This window comes from Hypanus sabinus, chromosome 8, assembly GCF_030144855.1.
Source record: "Hypanus sabinus isolate sHypSab1 chromosome 8, sHypSab1.hap1, whole genome shotgun sequence".
Classification (NCBI taxonomy): domain Eukaryota; kingdom Metazoa; phylum Chordata; class Chondrichthyes; order Myliobatiformes; family Dasyatidae; genus Hypanus; species Hypanus sabinus.
This window is the reverse complement of record NC_082713.1, coordinates 146,567,373-146,585,542: the sequence shown is the minus strand read 5'-3', so window position 1 is coordinate 146,585,542 and position 18,170 is coordinate 146,567,373. Positions and strand designations below refer to the sequence as shown.

General features: G+C 42.2%; 1 protein-coding gene across 1 annotated transcript in view; it reads right to left on the bottom strand.

Annotated features, from left to right (window-relative positions):
- LOC132398556 (protein FAM180A) overlaps window positions 1-17,734 on the bottom strand; it is a 49,993-nt gene extending 32,259 nt beyond the window's left edge. The window contains exon 1 of the mRNA XM_059978188.1: window positions 7,247-17,734. Within this exon, the coding sequence (XP_059834171.1) occupies window positions 7,247-7,322 (76 nt within the window). The 5' untranslated portion in view covers window positions 7,323-17,734. The remainder of the gene's footprint in view (window positions 1-7,246) is intronic.
- Between the last annotated feature and the right edge of the window lie 436 nt (window positions 17,735-18,170).

The following is an 18,170-nucleotide window of genomic DNA, read 5'->3' as shown; positions in this document are numbered from 1 at the left end:
AATACTACAGAAAGTAGTGGATACAGCTCAGTCCATCATGGGTAAAGCTGTCCTTATCAGTGAGCACATCCACACAGAGCGTTGTCACAGGAAAGCAGCAGCATCACCAGGAACCCCTACCACCCAGGTCAAGCTCTCTTCTTACTGCTGTTGTCAGGAAGAAGGCACATGAGTCTCAGGACTCACACCACCAAGTTGAGGAACAGTTACTACCCCTCAACCATCAAGCTCTTGAAACAGGTGGGATAACTTCACTCACCCTAGCACTGAACTGTTCCCACAACCTGTGGACTCTTCAAGAACTCTTCATTTGATGTTCTAGGTACTTTTTGCTTATTTATTTATTATTTTCTCTCTTTTGTATTTGTGCAGTTTGTTGACTTTTGCACATTGGTTGGTCAATCGCCTTGTTAGGTGCAATGATTCTATTACGGTTCTTAGATTTACTGAGCGAGCCCGCAAGTAAGCAAATCTCAGTTGTACATGGACTTTGTTAAGATGTTTATTTTGAACTTTGAACTTTCCTGCTCTGTAGTTAGTTATGATTAGAAATTCAAATGATCAGCAACAAAGTGAAGGATTATAGACTTTCCATAACTTAGTTTACTTGTTTATTAATTTTCCCAGTGTGACAAATCAGCAGCCTCAGGGAAAATGAAGGAGACAATGGATAATGGTCCTGATTTTCCAGTTGAAGAGGATGCCAGTTGATGAGATAAAAGTCTCTGCTGCCACCAAGGCAGAGCAACCACTGTCCCTAATTGCTCTAAGTGCTTACTGCACCATTTGTGATGCTTCTGGCCCAATTGCTTTTGCTGAACCTGGTGATAAGTAATTTATAATTATATAAATGGTGCCTCTGCCTGGCCTCTAGTGGAGTCATATGACAACGATGATAATAGTGGCTGCATTTTAAGAGATATGCATGCCATTACTTCTGATAATGAGACAGGCGGCAAACTCCTGTTTATGTGAAACTGATGGTGAACTAGCATAGAATTTTTGTGTTTTGTATCTTTAACAGAGTAGGTTACAAGGAAACACCTGTGGGGATAGATTTGATGGGATTGCTTGGGGAGCACAATGACCCCCTTCTATAGAAAATATTGATCAACTCTAGATCTATCCACATTTGTAGATAGAGATACTGTGACTTTATATTCCAACCTGTTGGCATGAATATTGATTTGTCCTTCTTGTAAAAGTTTTTTCCCTCCCCCACCCCTTTTCTTCTATTCCCCCCTCTAGTCTTTTACCTCTTCTCACCCGCCTATCCTTTCCCCCAGGTCCCTTCCTTCCTCCCCTTCTCCCATGGTCCACTCTCCGCTCCTATCAGACTTCCTTTACATTTCCTATTCACCTGGCTTCACCTGTTACCTTTCAACTGTCCCCTCCCCCCTCCTCCCACCTTTTTATTCTGGAGTCTTTCCTCTTTCCCTTCCAGTCCTGAGGAAGAGTCTCTGCCTGAAACATCGACTGTTTATTCATTTCCATAGATGCTGCCGGGCCTGCTGAGTTCATCCAGCATTTTGTGTGCGTAGCTTTGGTATCCAGCATCTGTAGTGTTTCTTTTGTTCACATTTGTAGATGTTGTACATCTAAGAGAGCTATTAACTTGGCCATTATTTTAGCATCTGAGTCTAGCCATTATAAAGTACTTCTCACTGTTGGAAATAACAAACATAGTTTTATTTTCTTTGTATCATATACAAAAATAGACGAAGGTACAGAGTAATAACACACTGTTGTCAGGACAAGTTTCTTCCAGTGTGATTATTACCCACAGTACTCTTTGGAATAAGATACACCTGCTAGATTTATTCAGAAGGAAACGATGCAATAGAAGAATAGTGAGGTAGAATTTCATAGACCACAGTTTTCTTATGCATTATGCATAAGTTTTGAAGTCTGAAAACAATTTTTGCAGATAGCATAGAGCCATCCAGTCATACAGCATGAAAACAGGCCCTTCAGCCCATCTGGTCTATGTTGACCAGGTTGCCCATCTAATCTAGTCCCATTTACCGGCATTTGGCCTATAACCTTCTAAACCTTTCTTATCCATGTATCTGTCCAGCTGTCTTGTAAAAGTTGTTACTCTTCCTGCCTTAACCACTTCCTCTGGCAGCTTGTTCTACAAGGATACTTGCTACAGTTCGCACCCAAATGTGCCAGCTTCCGGGGCTTAAGTCGCTCCGATTCTCCAGAGAATAGATAGTTCGTGTGGCCCCTTTAAAGATTCAGGCCCTCTCTTCTAATTGACAGCCATGTTTTGGTGCCAGGATTTTAATACGTAAGGAGCACCTGAGCTTTCGGTGCTCAATTGTCAGCTCAATTTTAGATCAGTCTGTGATTGCGTTTTAAAATTTTTACTCCGTTTGGATTCTCGTCCAGCACCTGGTCAGGAACCCAGCTCTCATCTCAACCTCAAATTTGTGTCTGGAGTCTAGTCTCGGATCTCAGATACTCCAGCACTTGGGTCCTTAACATCCTCACCAAGTCCTCTGGTCACAGGTACCACACTCTGTGTAAAACAGTTGCACCTTAAGTTGCTGCAAAGTCTTCCCTATGTCTTCTTGTTCTTGACCCCCCAACTCTGGGAAGAAGACAGAATGCATCCACCCTGATATACCCCTCATGACTTTACGTAGATGTGCTTCTTACATGACTGCAACTAGGCATAATCATGCAGGACATCCCAAGTTCATTATTTTAATTCAATTTCACATGCTTTAGAAAACTATAAGTTGTCTTATTCATTCATGAGATGCTGATGTCATGGGCAATAGTAGTACTTATCATGAACATGGGAAATCCAGAGCAACACACACAAAATGCTAGAGGAACTCAGCGGGCTAGGCAGCATCTATGGAAGTGAATAAATAGTCAACATTTCTGGCCAAGACCTGTCTTTGTATTGTCCATCCACAAGCCATTTCAGGGGGAGTTAAAAACAAACCCCATTGCTGGTCTGGAGTCATGTTTGGACTAGACTGTTGATGAGAGCATTTCGCTTTTCTAAAGAACATTAATAAAGCAGAATTTTCATAATGATCTGCTCATTTCAGGATTATCATTAATGTCTAGCTTTTTATTAAAGATTTCTGTCATAACAAATCTATTGTTAAGAACAAAATCGACCACAACAAAGTTCTGTTACAAATGTAAAACCAATGACTCATTTAAAAAAAAGAAATTTGGGATTCTCTAGTGTATAAGACTGGCTGGAGTTTTAATTCCCTCCAGAGCTGAGGTCTTATCTCAGGCTTCCTCCTCAGATACCCATGGACACTATGTGCTCCTTCTCTAAGGACACACCTCCAGGATGTTGTAAATTGCACCATCTCGGATCGCAAGACCCTGCAGCGGATAGTGAGGTCAGCTGAGAAGATTATCGGGGTCTCTCTTTCTGCCATCACAGACATTTACACTACACGCTGCATCCGCAAAGGAAACAGCATTGTGAAGGACCCCATGCACCCCTCATACAATCTCTTCTCCCTCCTGCCATCTGGGAAAAGGCTCCGAAGCATTCAGGCTCTCACAACCAGACTATGTAACAGTTTCTTCCCCCAAGCTATCAGACTCCTCAATACCCAAAGCCTGGACTGACACCTTGCCCTACTGTCCTGTTTATTATTTATTGTAATGCCGGCACTGTTTTTGTGCACTTTATGCAGTCCACTGTAGGTCTGTAGTCTAGTGTAGCTTTCTCTGTTGTTTTTTTATTACGTAGTTCAGTCTAGTTTTTTGTACTGTGTCATTTAACACCATGGTCCTGAAAAACGTTGTCTCATTTTTACTAAGCACTATACTAGCAGTTATGGTCAAAATGACAATAAAAGTTGACTTGACTTGATATCCAAAGTTTTTTCGGATATATAAAGTGTAAAAGAGAAGCAAGAGTGGATATCGTACCACTGGAAAATGAGGATGAACTTAATAGGTATTTTGGATCAGTCTTCACTGTGGAAGACACTAGGAGTACACCAGGAATTCAAAAGTGTCGGGGCAGAAGTGAGTTTAGTTACTATTACTAGGGAGAAGGTTTTTTGGAAGCTAAAAGGTCTGAAGGTTTTTGATTGGTCAGGGCATCAAAGGTTATGCACTTTGGTAGTAGAAATAAATGTGCAGACCATTTTCTAAATGGGGAGAAAATCCAAAAATCTGAGATGCAAAGGGACTTGGGAGTCCTTGTGCAGAACAACCTAAAGGTTAACTTGCAGGTAGAGTCGGTGGTGAGGAAGGCAAATACAATGTTAACATTCATTTCAAGAGGTCTAGAATACAAGAGCAGGGATGTGATGCTGAGGCTTTATAAGGCACTGGTGAGGCCTCACCTTGAGTATTGTGACTAGTTCTGGGCTCCACACCTTGGGAAAGATGTGCTGGAATTGGAGAGGGTTCAGAGGAGGTTCACAATGATAATTCTGGGAATGAAAGGGTTATCTTACAAGGAACGTTTGATAGCTCTGGGTCTGTACTCACTGGAATTTAGAAGGATATGAGGTGGATCTCATCAAAGTTGAAAGACCTAGACAGAGCAGATGTGGAAAGAATGTTTCCCATGGTAGGGGAGTCTAGGACAAGAGGGCACAGCCTCAGGATAGAGGGGCGTCTATTTAAAACAGATGCGGATAAACCTCTTTAGCCAGAGGGTAGTAAATTTGTGGAATTTATTACCACAAGCAGATGTGGAAGCCAGGTGATCGGGAGTGTTTAAGGCAGAGTTTGATAGGTTCTTGATTGGACACAGCATCAAAGTTTATGGGGAGAAGGCTGGGAAATGGGTTTGAGAAGGGGAAAAAGGAATCAGCCGTGATTGAATGGTGGAGCTGACCCGATGGGTCAAATGGCCTAATTCTGCTCCTATGTCTTATGGTTACAAGGAGAAGGCAGGAGAATGGGTTTGTGAGGGATAATATATCACCCATAATAGAATGGTGGAGCAGACTCGATGGGGCACTCCGATATCTAGTGGTCTTATAAAAGTATCAGTAAGACAGCAATGACCTTTATGGAACCTGTCCTTGGTAGGTTCTTGTGAGAGGAGATGCCCTTTTGAGCCGTATGATAACCTTCAGTGCACAAGAATGAATTCTTGCAAACTCCCTCATTTCTTGATGCACCATGTGCAATATTCTTTCCCTGCTGGTAAATAAACTCTGAGGCACTCATTCTCCTGCCTCTCCATTGCCCCTTTCCACTGGGTATCTGAGTGGCAGGATTCAAATGAAACACACCCATTGAATTCTGCTGCCTTCCCACTCACCTTCCTTTTTGCCTCAGGCATTTGTGCCTGGTGAGAGGGACAATGTGCTGTCCACACAGTGACAAGGATATCCAGCTGGCAGACAATTTAACAGCATCTGTTTTCATCAAGAGTTTTTTAAACCAGGATTATGCAATATTAGTTGCTTCCAGAAACTAGTTACAGAGAAGGGCAGCATTTCAAAATGCTGGAACAATTGTCAAAGCTACAGTTTAAAAGATAGCGAGCAAAGGTGAAAGTCCTAGTCATATTTTTTTAAATAAAGGTGACTAAAATCTCCATGTTGTGGTACAGGATTGATGTGACGGAAGCTTTGTTTCACAGCAGGACGCTGTGGCAGAGCTCCAGGCTGAGATCTGATACCCATTGCAGCGATGATTCACTGTTGCATGCCTGTCATCTTCGCCTGGAAAAATAGCAGGTCTCCACGAAAGATAAACACAACACATTCCCACAGCATCTTCTCTGGGGCTGCTAATGTATGTATAACACAACTGTTTGCCAGTGATTGATCTTGCTGTTAGTCTTAGATCTTTAATGAAGAAAGTTGGTGAACAGTCATCTTTTATTGGATTAATTACACATGCAGAACAGACAGCAGAATGCTTCACCCAACCCTTTATTGCTTTTAAAATATTCGAAGATTTATTAACAAAGAATGTATAAGTTAGACAGCCTTGATATTTGTTTGCCTACAGGCAGTCGCAAAGCAAGGAACCCGAAATAACCCAGTTAAACAAAAATAAGAACAACACCCAGTGCCCACAGCAAAAGAGAGAAAAAAACACTAAACAAATCATGCAAACAGTAGAATGAAGCAACAACAACAGCATTCCAAACAAACTGATTCCTTAGACCCAAACCCCGGAGCAGTTGGGAGTAGGCCCAAAGCCTAGTTAATCACATTAGTGGGGCATCTTGCCACACAGTTTACAGGCATGAAGCATGGCAGCCGGGAGCAGACTCACACCTTATCAATGGAATTGATAGAAAACTTCTGATACTCCCTGCATGAAGCAAACAATTAATTTTAAGGAAAGATCCATTGGCTCAGAATTGAAGCCTGTTCAGAGTCGCACTTTTAACTAAATATATCTGCTAGAACTTCAGTGGAAGCCAAAACTGGGAGAAATGTAAACTGGACAGTTGATTCAATGTTGCTATTTTACACAAATACATTGGTAGATGAGGACACAGCGAGCTCAATACAAACACAGACAACATTTGACATGGTTACAGATTTAACACAAAAAGAAATATAGACACACACACACACACACACACACACACACACACACACACACACACGCACGCACACACACACACGCACACACACACACACACACACACACGCACACGCACGCGCACACACACGCACACGCACACGCACACACACACACACACACACGCACACACACGCACACACACGCACACGCACACACATGCACACACGCGCGCACACACACACACGCGCGCGCACACACACACACGCGCGCACACACACACACACACACACACACACATCAATTTACAGGGTGAAAAAGCTGGTGTGTACTTTGGCACACAAGCTATGTACGTACCAGAAACGGTCACGAACAGGATGACACGTGCAGTCATGCACCAGCATAAAATCAAGCAAGCAGGCATTAATTTGTTCACACACATGAACAAGTTCACTGAAATATTATAGCTAATCCTAATCATGTGAAATTTACCTTGATGGGGAAGCAAAACAAACAATAAAACATTATTGATATGGTTTAAATTCTAATTGATGCTCAGCAGATGAAAAGTGGATTGCCAATTTGCTAATGCTGGCTTCGTGCTCAGAGCTTAGGCAAATTCCATTCCCAATAACTTCAGACTTTAAATGCAAACACAGCTCTTCAGTATACTCACTTTACATTTATAGAAATTTTCACAGAACCTTTTCTTAATCAAATCATCCTTTATATTATACCCCTCTGCTCTTACCTTTATTCCGTTTAGAAAGTGCAGTTACACAAACATTGGTGGAAAATATCAGCAAGATCAGAGTTCTCCCCTGCATTTTCCCAAGGGTTCAATTAGTAACAGAGGTTGAAATAAAGCAGCTCCTTGGTGGCGATATATGAGAACAGAGTGTAGATCTGGAGAGTCTGGGGGTCTCTCAGAGACTGCTTAAGTGTCCAACTGCAGGGGCTCACTTTAAACTTGCCTTGACTCTCGGAAACATCTGGTAAACATCAGCCGTCTGTAATACGTATGCATGCTGTCACTGAGTGAGCCAGCTACTCTCTCGCACTCCCTGTATTTCACATACGTACTTTCATACAATGTAATTACACATATATAGCTACACACATACATTCACCAGAAACCAGGCAAATAGTTGCTTAAATTTATTATTACATTGACTTAGGCAGGCAATCTTTACAGCAGTGTTTTACGGTTATTAGATGGATCTGTGATCTTTACATTCCGAGATCTGGCAATGAGAGGCAAAGCTCCACTTTCTAATGAACCATATCCGTGTGTTTTTATCCTTGCCCACTTCCAAAATCCTGAGGTGAGTGTGCTTTAATCTCACATAGATTTTCCTGCCATTCCCTGTTTTAATACATCTTTCGTTCCATCATGACCACACAGTCAGCATTAGTCCACAAATCTATGTTGAATTCGCTCTTCTGAGGTTAGTGATCTTGCCACAGCACTGACTGTCCTGGCCATGGAGGTCAGAGGCAGTATCTTCTGAGAAATAAATTACACCACGATCTTTACCTGGAACCTTGGAGTTCTGCATTCTAACAAGGGAAGCTGGCCTGAAGTTAGCATTTGATCTGGAAGGAAATAGATTTAATGGTAGTTTCAAGTGTGGGCCGCAGCAGAACTCCAGATCAGCCAAACCATTTGGGCACATGGCTTCTGCTGCAGCCGACTGAACCACACTTGATGAATGCCACATCAGACCCATCACTCCCTTTTGTTCACAGGAGAAGTGGGTGCTTTGAGAACAGGTCTTTGCTAAGTTCAGTAACATCAATAGACAACACAACTGACCTTAATCTTCTGATCTCACTGAAAGCCAGTGGCTTCAGAAAAAAAGAAAAATAAATCATTACTTCATTTACAATAATCCATAGGAATAAAAAGCCTTGAAATCATGCCACAGAAATGCAATGGAATAAGCTCAAATCCTCAGCACATCTTGTTTTCTCACACAGTTCAGCCACACTAAAGCCAGTGGAAATGAAAGGACTGTGTGCCTGTAGGCAGAAGCATTCAATTTTAATGGACCAAGCTTTTTTTTCTCAAACTTCAAACTTGGTCTTAAAAATGAACATATCACAATGCCAGAAATCTGCAGGATGCTAGACATTTAAACATTATCCTGCAATCAGTGGAACCATACGGACGCATTAACAAATCAAAACTTTCTTAGGTACAAATATCCAATCCAACCCAGAAATGCTTAAACATTCACAGGCAACATCTGATAAGCTCTAACACCACCCAGCCCAATAAAATGGACTTGCCTCCAATTTTACCATTTACCTGCTCAGTCTTTCTTCAAATTACAGCTCATCTTCACCAGGAATGATCATTGAGTGTAGACTGTCTGGCCAGCAGTTATTCTTTCTTTAGTGACTTGGGCAATTTCCCGTATGACTGATACGGGATGACTGATGACTGTTTCCCAATGCTGAGGATGTTCTATGAGTCTGTGGTGGCCAGTGCTATCATGTTTGCTGTTGTGTGCTGGGGCAGCAGGCTGAGGGTAGCAGACACCAACAGAATCAACAAACTCATTCATAAGGCCAGTGATGTTGTGGAGGTTGAACTGGACTCTCTGATGGTGGTGTCTGAAAAGAGGATGCTGTCCAAGTTGCATGCCATCTTGGACAATGTCTCCCATCCACTCCATAATGTACTGGTTAGGCACAGGAGTACATTCAGCCAGAAACTTATTCCACCGAGATGTAACACTGAGCGTCATAGGAAGTCATTCCTACCTGTGGCCATCAAACTGCACAACTCCTCTCTCGGAGTGTCAGACACCCTGAGCCAATAGGCTGGTCCTGGACTTATTTCTACTTGGCATGATTAACTTATTATTATTTAATTATTTGTGGTTTTATATTGCTATATTTCTACACTATTCTTGGTTGATGCGACTGTAACAAAACTCAATTTCCCTCGGGATCAATAAAGTATGTCTGTCTGTATGACCTAGTATGTGGTAATGTATCTTCACTGGAACAGCTTGGCCAGGGATGTTAGCAATTCTGGAGTGTAAGTCTTAGGCATAATATTTGTGATGTTTTGTGGTCCCACACCCTTTGCTCCATCCAGTGATCTCAGGGATTTCTTAATCTTTGAATGAATTTACAAAGTTTGTCTCCATTCTGGTACAAGAAGATGCGGATAATCAGAAGCAAGGTTCCTTGTCATATTTCACTTGATGTCATGAGGACTTTGACACATAGAAAACATAGAAACATAAAAAACATACAGCACAAGACAGGTCCTTTGGCCGACAAAGTTGTGCCAAACATGTCCCTGCCTTATATATGCTTACCTATAGCCCTCTATTTTTCTGAGCTCCATGAGCCTGTCCAAAAGTCTCTTAAAAGACCCCATCATATCCGCCTCCACCACCGTTGCCGACAGCCCATTCCGCACACTCATCAGTCTCTGAGTAAAAAACTTACCCCTGACATCTCCTCTGTACCTACTCCCCAGCACCTTAAACCTGTGTCCTCTTATGGCAACCATTTCAGCCTTGAGAAAAAGCCTCTGACTATCCACACGATCAATGCCTCTCATCATCTTGTACACCTCTATCAGGTCACCTCTCATCCTCCGTCGCTGCAAGGAGAAAAGGCCGAGTTCACTCACCCTATTCTCATAAGACATGCTCCCCAATACAGGCAACATCCTTGTAAATCTCCTCTGCACCCTTTCTATGGCTTCCACATCCTTCCTATAGTGAGGTGACCAGAACTGAGCACAGTACTCCAAGTGGGGTCTGACCACGGTCCTATATAGCTGCAACATTACCTCTTGGCTCCTAAATTCAATTCCACGATTGATGAAGGCCAATACACTGCACTGGAGTGGAGGTTTCACAAGGGTACACCTTTCCTTCTGTGGCAGCTTTGTCCTCCAGAAGAATATTGATAAATAAGCTTGGTTCTTATGATAACCCTGAAATGATTATCACCACTATCAAGATTAGTATTGACTAGTAAGACCATAGGTCATATTCACACATTCAATCTATTCAGCTCCATCAAGTTAAGAGGGGCACATTGTACCTATTAAATTCAGATGCAGCACTTGTTAAGAATAGTACTGAGATAGTATGGGGTATTATAGTTAAATCTCCCAAAGCCACTTTTCCACTTCCCTGCAGACTGCTTCTGTACACATCAAAATCTAAAGGATTTCACCAAGTACACATTATCGACATAGATCATGGCAAGTAATTCTCATTTACTCCGGATTCAATATCAGTAAGTCGAAAGTGCCGATTATGGACTTTGGGAGGGGTAAAAACAAGGAAACACGAACTAACCCTCACAGAAGTGGAGAGAGTGATCAGCTTCAAGTTCCTGAGTGTCAAGATCTCTGAGGATCTAATCTGGTCCCAACATATTGATGCAGCTATAAAGAAGGCAAGACAGCGGCTATATTTCAATAGGAGTTTGAAGAGATTTGGTTTGTCACCAAGAACCCTCAAAAACCTCTGTAGATGTCCTACAGAGAGCATTCTGACTGGCTGCCTCGCTGTCTGGTATGGGGGGGGAGGTGGGGGAGCAAATGCTCAGGAAGCTACAGAAAGCTGTAAAATTAGTCACTTTCATTTTGGGTACGTGCCTCCGTAGTATCCAAGATATCTTCAAGGAGCTGTGCCTCAGAAAGGCGACATCCATTATTAAGGACCCCCATGACCCAGGATATGCCCATTTCTCATTGTTACCATCAGGTAGGAGGTACAGAAGCCTGAAGGCACACACTCAGTGATTCAGGAACAGCTTCTTCCCCTCTGCCATCCAATTCCTAAATGGACATTGAACCCATGAACACTAACTACCTCACTTCTTTAATGTATATTATTTCTGTTTTTGCAATCTATTCAATATACATATATATTTACTGTAATTGATTTACTTATTCATATGTTTTTCTTTCTACATTATCATGTATTGCATTGTAATGCTGCTGCTAAGTTAACAAATTTCACGACACATGCCATTGATAATAAACCCGATTCTGATTCTCACTGAATGTATAGTCTTAAGATTCCTGGCCTGTGAGACAGTGTGAAAAAGGAGGAGGAAAAAATCTGGAGTAAAGCAGTTGCACTGTACTACTTTATGTTAAACTAGGCCAAATGTGATAGAAAGCAGAAAAAGCACTTAATCAATCTATGTAAGATTTAAGTTGGGATGGCATCACCTTTCCTCCATAACAACAAAGCCGTTGTGACCTTTATCCTTCAGAGAAGGACTCAGAAATCCAGGATTAACTGATAAAGGAGGAGCTTTGACAGAAACTGCAGCAGCTGATGGGTGGATTAATAGCTTCTTGTTGCTTTGCACATGTCTTTCTGCAATTCTTGTTTTGTCTTTCCCAAATCAATTTTTGCACTGCACATCTACAGTAGGTCTGACTGAAGAACACTGCCAGCCTAGATGCTTTGTGCATGTAATCGCTAAAGGCAGCAAAGGATACCCTGCTATGTGAAGGATATATGAGAGGAGACAAAAAATTAATGTTTGCGTCACAGGCTCTTTTAATCAGGTAATGTTAAAATAAATCTAGGAGATTCACTCTTGTCAGGGTTCAGAGATCCAGAAGATTTCCCTTAATCAGTCTCTAGATTTTATTCTGTGGATTTGGGAAAGAATTTTTTAAAATGAGCTTGATTCTACCTTCTGATTATTATTCAGCAATCCTGCACCCATGTGGAGCTCATCAACTTTGTTGACTTTGTCTGCAACTTCCATCCTGTCCTCAAGTTTACCTGGTCAATTTCTGACACCTCCTTTGCCTTTCTCTATTTGTGTGTCTCTGTCTCTGGAGACAGCTTACCTACTACTGTCTCTTATAAGCTTCCTGACGCTCACAGCTACCTGGACTATACCTCTTACCAGTCTGTTACTTGTTAAAACACATCCAGTTCTCTCAATTCCTCTGTCACTGCTGTATCTGCTCTCAGGATGAGGCTTTTCATTCCAGAACGAAGGAGACGTCCTCCTTCTTCAAAGAAAGGAGCTTCCCTTCCTCCACCATCAACGCTGCCCTCAACTGCATCTCTTCCGTTTTGTATACGTTTGCCCTCACCCCATCCTCACCAGGGTTATGGTTGCTCTTATCCTCACCTATGTCCCCACCAGCCTCCACATCCAGCACATAATTCTCTGTAACATCTGGCATCTCCAACGAGATCCCATCACCAAGCTCATCTTTCCCTGCCCCCATTTTCTGCTTTTCACAAGGATCACTCCCTATGCAACACCATTGTCCATTCATCCCTCTCCATGATCTCCCTCCTGGCACATATCCTTCTAAGCAGAACAAGTGCTACACACCTACCCCTACAGCTTCTCTCTCGCTACCATCCAGGGCCCCAAACAGTCCTTCCAGATGAGGTGACACTTCACCGAAGAATCTTTTGGGGGGTGGGTCATCTACTCTATCCAGTGCTCCCATTGTGGCCTCCTGTATATCAGTGAGACCTGACATCAATTGGGAGACCCCTTCGGTGAGCACTTACACGCCGTCCACCGAAGAGAGCGAGATCTCCCAGTGGCCACACATTTTAATTCCACCTCCCATTCCCATTCCAACACATCCATCTATGGCCACCTCCACTGTCGAGATGAGGCAACACTCAGGCTGGAGGAGCAACACCTTATATTCCATCAGGGTCGCCTCCAAACTGATGGCATGAACATCAATTTCTCAAATTTTCAATAATGCCCCCCCTACACCATTCCCCTTTTCCCTCTCTCACCTTATCTCCTTATCTGCCTACCATCTCCCTCTAGTGCTCCTCCCTCTTTCCTTTCTTCCATGGCCTTCTCTCCTCTCTTATCAGATGCCCCCTTCTCCAGCCCTGTTATCTCTTTCACCAATCAACTTCCCAGCTCTTCACTTCACCCCTCCTGGTTTTACCTATCATCTTGTGTTTCTTCCTCCCCTTCCCCACCTTCTAACTCTGACTCCTCATCTTTTCTCCAGTCCTGCTGAAGGATCTCGGTCTGAAACGTTGACTGTTCTGTTTTCCACAGACGCTGGCTGGGTTCCTCCAGCATTTTGTGTCTGTTGCTCTGCTAAAGATGGCTTGCAGGTTAATGTTGAGATAGGACACAATCAGCTTCAGCTGGCATCCTCTGATATATTCTTAAGCAATGCAGATCCATCTTTACAAACTAAATGTGAAGCTTCAGAAGGTTGCCGGTTCCCTGCAAAGTGTCTCTTCAGATAAACCCACCTTCAAAAGAAAACCGGGCAAAGAATTGTCCGGAAGTTATATTAATTGACATTTAGACAATACTGCAATGGTAATCATTCTGAAAATCTGTCTTCGGAAGACAAGATTTAAGCAAAAACAAATTATCCTTCTTAACGTGCTAATCTGGAAGTCAAATCATCAATGTGCTGTTACATTGGAAAGACGTGTGACACGCCATGCATAGTGGAGTTCAACCAAAGTAGCTGTTCCAAATTTGTTGATTTTCAGTACAAAGTTTAAAGATAAAAATAGAATTTTCCCCCTTGCTTTCTGTAAGACTTCTTGGATAGAACCACCATTCCAAAAGCAGCCATTATAGATTATACTTAGTACATAGACATTTTGCATGACTAATAGAGTTGAATTTCCGGTAAATTATACCATTGTATGTAATGAAGCCATCATGAGGGAGCCTGCTGATAGCTGAAAACCGATCTCTGCTTGGAGTCCTGAAACATTGCTAACCTCTCAGGCTGTGAGCAATGCACTCAAACATGACTTGAGTCATCAAAGGGAGCAAAATTCTAAAAACGTCTATTCCGAGTAATTGATAAACAAGTATTCTGCCAGCATCACAGTAAGAGAGTTACATGGAAAATGTATCTTTTTGCAACCAATGCTATGACTACAACAATAGGTTTAATGGAATGAATAAAGCAGGTTCATCTTACAAGGCTGGGACTTTGTCTTATAGCCTAATCTGACATATTCACTCCATCTGAATAGATGCCACTGGAAGCAAAAGAAATGAACTGTAAACCATCAGGAGAATAATCTGGCCAAATTTTAATGAGCATGCATGTACATCAGTTATGAAAATAACACAGAATTTAATGGAATCAGAATCATAACTAATTAGTCTTTAAATAAAATATTCAGTTGAATTTTACTCCTTAATTTATTAAAAAATACCTTTCCTAGAAAGAAGATTGTGTTGGTGTCATTGATCAATTATACACATGTGCATCTACACATCAACTTTTAAGAAGAGATCATTTTTTCTTGGAAGGTCCTTTTACAAAGAATCTGCTTATTACTCACATCACTAACATGTGGCTTCCAACCTGAATCTTTCTGGTTCAGATTATTTATAAACCAGATTTTCTGTTGAAAAACATTCCTCAGTAGCTTCTAGTCAGTGAACGAAGTCCCTCAACATCTGGCTGCAAAACATCAGTTGTACCAGAAACCAGGCCATAGGTCCTGGAGTGAACATATACCTCAAAAAATCCTGACCTCAGTCTGTGCAACTCCTCTGGATAATCTCTGGATTGCTCCCAGTGCCGTGTGCTAGTCAAGACAGGAATAGTAAGAAAGAACAGACCAATCAGTGGCTGAAGAATTGGTGTGGGGGACAAAGTTTCAGGTTTTGGATTATTAGAACTTCTTCCAGGGCAGGGGTGATGGTTACAAGAGTGACAGGTTGCATCTGAACTGGAGGGAACCCAATACCCTGGCTGGGAGGATCACTACTACTACACAGGAAGGTTTAAACTAGTTTAGCAGGAGGACAGGAACCAGAAATCCGGATGTCATGACCACAGTAAGAACAGGCAAGGAGCAAGGTAACAGACAGAATGGAATGGACCAGTTGAAGTGTCTATATTTTAATGTTAGGAATACTATTTGGAACGATGATGTTGTAGACTTGGCTGTGTGAGAGACAGGAATGGATGCTGAATGTTGCATGGGTTTGGATGCTTTAGAAAAGGTGGCAGAAAGGATCAAATTGGGGGTGGGGGAGGGAAGGTGTGTTATTAATCAGGGATAATATCACTGCTGCATTCAGAAAGGACATAATGGAGGATTCAACAACTCTCGATGGATAGAACTGAAAGATAGGAAGGGTGCAACTACTCTGATGAGATTGTACTACGCATTCCCCTGATAGCTATCAGGACATTGAAGAACAGGTGTGCAGGCAGATTAAGGAAAGGTGTAAAAACAAGAGTTGTTGTTGTGGCTGACTTCAACTTCCCGAATATAGACTGGGACCCCCTTTGTGAAAAAGGGATTTAGATGGGGCAAAAGGTTAGGTGCACCCAGGTGGGTTTCCTAAATCGATATGTAGATAGTCCAACAATAGGAGGGGTCATATTGGACCTGGTTTTGAGTAATGAGCCTGGCCAGGTGACTAAACTTCTGGTGGGAGAACAGTTAAGAACAGTGATCACAACTCCTTCAGTTTTAAGATAACTGTAGATAAGAATAGTTCTGGAGCTTGTGGGAGCCTATTGAATTGGAGCAAGACAAATTACGAGTATGTCAGGCAGGAACTAAGAAGGGTTCATTGGGAGCAGCTGTTTTTAGGCAAGTCCACTTTTGACATGTGGAAGTTTATTACAAGTAACTGCACAGAGTACAGGGCAGGTGCTGGGTAATCCAGTTAGAAGGAAGGACAAAGATGGCATGGTAAGGGAACCTTGGAAGTCAAGTGCCATGGTGAACTTAGTCAAGAAGTGAAAAGAAGTGGATGTAAGGTTTAGGAAACTAAAATCAACCAGAGCTTTACAGGATTATAAAGAAACCAGAACGGAAATCAAGAAGGGAATTAGGAATGCCAGAAGGAGCACGGGAAACTACTTCGCAAGTAGTCAAAGAGGATCCCAAGGCATTCTGTACATACATCAAGGGCAAGAGGATAACTAGGGAGCTGGGATGACAAGTCAAGGATAAAGGAGAGAATATGTGCTTGGATGTAGAGGATGTAGGTGAGGTCCTAAAGAGTACTTTGAACTGTGTTTACCAAGGAGTAGGATGTGGACCGTGCTAATTTGCCTGCTACCTGTTACTGTCTACACAGGTTGATAGTGTGGTTAAGAAGATATATGGCATGCTTGTCTTTATTAGTTCAGGAAGTGAGCTCAAGAGTCAGGACGTTATGCTGCAGCTTTACAAAGCTCAAGTTCGGTCACAGCTGAAGTTTTAGTTGCCCCATTATAGGGCGAATGTTGAAGCTTTGGAGAGGTCGCAGAAGAGGTTTAGCAGAATGGCGTCTAGATTATGGACAGACTTGAGTTGTTTTACCTGGAGTTCCAAAGTCTGAGGGGGATATATATAAATATTTATAAGATTATGAGAGACATAAATAGTGTAGGCAGCTGGTATCTTTCTCCCCCAGAGCTTTTGAGGCGAGACGGGGTTAAGTTCAAAGGGGCGTGCTGGGTGGATGCTTTTACACAGAGGGTGGGGAGTGCTGGGGAGGTGTTGGAGGCAAATGCAATGGAAGCTTTCAAGAGTTTCTTCGATAGGCAGGTGAATATGCAGGAAATGGAAGCATATGGACATTATGTAAGCATTAGTCTAGTTGGTCATTTGATTACTAATGAAATTACTTTGACACGATGTTTTGGGCCAAAGGTCCTGTTCTTGTGCTGCACTGCAGTAGAGCTCAAACCAATCACTGTGCTTAGCTCTGGGATTCCATGATATCAAGAGCAATTCTATCTGACTAGAGGCACTCCTAAAGCCATACTGACAGTTTTAATGGAATGTGCCTACTATTGTGGCAAATTTTATCTGAAGTCATTTACTATCTCTTCATTACAGGTTACATTTCCAAGTGACAGATCTTTTACAAAGTTTTTGCAAACCAAAACTTGTGTAGCCAGGTCAAGGCAATTATTGCACAAAAACACCTGTGCCTCTAATATTGACACCGAGGGAATCCCATGTATCTAATAATATGAGTGTATGTTCTGCAGCTGTAACCCATCCACTTCCACATTCAATGTGTATTCATTGTGTAATTCCAATCAGTCTGAAAAACACCAGTTCTTCTGCACACCGCTGTTGAAATACTTCATTATTTGTGTTACTGTCACCTTCCTGCCTGGCCATTCTCCTCTAACCTCTCATTAAAATCTCTCGTTAACAAAGCATTTTAAGTCACAGCGCTGCCACTCACGGGATGTTTTTGTTTTGTTTTTTGCACCAATCTGTAAATTCTACAGGCTGTTGTGCATGAAAATCCCTGGAGATCAGCAGTCTCTGAGATACTCAAACCACCCTGTCTGACACCAACAATCATTCCAGTCAATGTCACTTAGATCACATTTCTTCTCCATTCTGATGTATGGTCTGAACAGCACCTGAACTTCTTGACCATGTCTGCATGCTTTAATGCATTAAGCTGCAGCCACATGATTGGCTGATTAGATATTTGCATTAACGAGCAGGCATACAGGTGTACCTAATAAAGTGGCCCATGAGTGTGTCATCTCCATTCTGTAATTCCAATCAGTCTGAAAAATGCTTACTCAATGCTTCCTGTCGGTATGTCAGTTTTGTACTAATACTGTTATTGGTCCTTTTTGGGGTGGTATTCCCCATGCTAACTATTCTCTGTTCCAAATACAACCACCAAAGAATTTTAGGAAACAAAGGTACATCCAG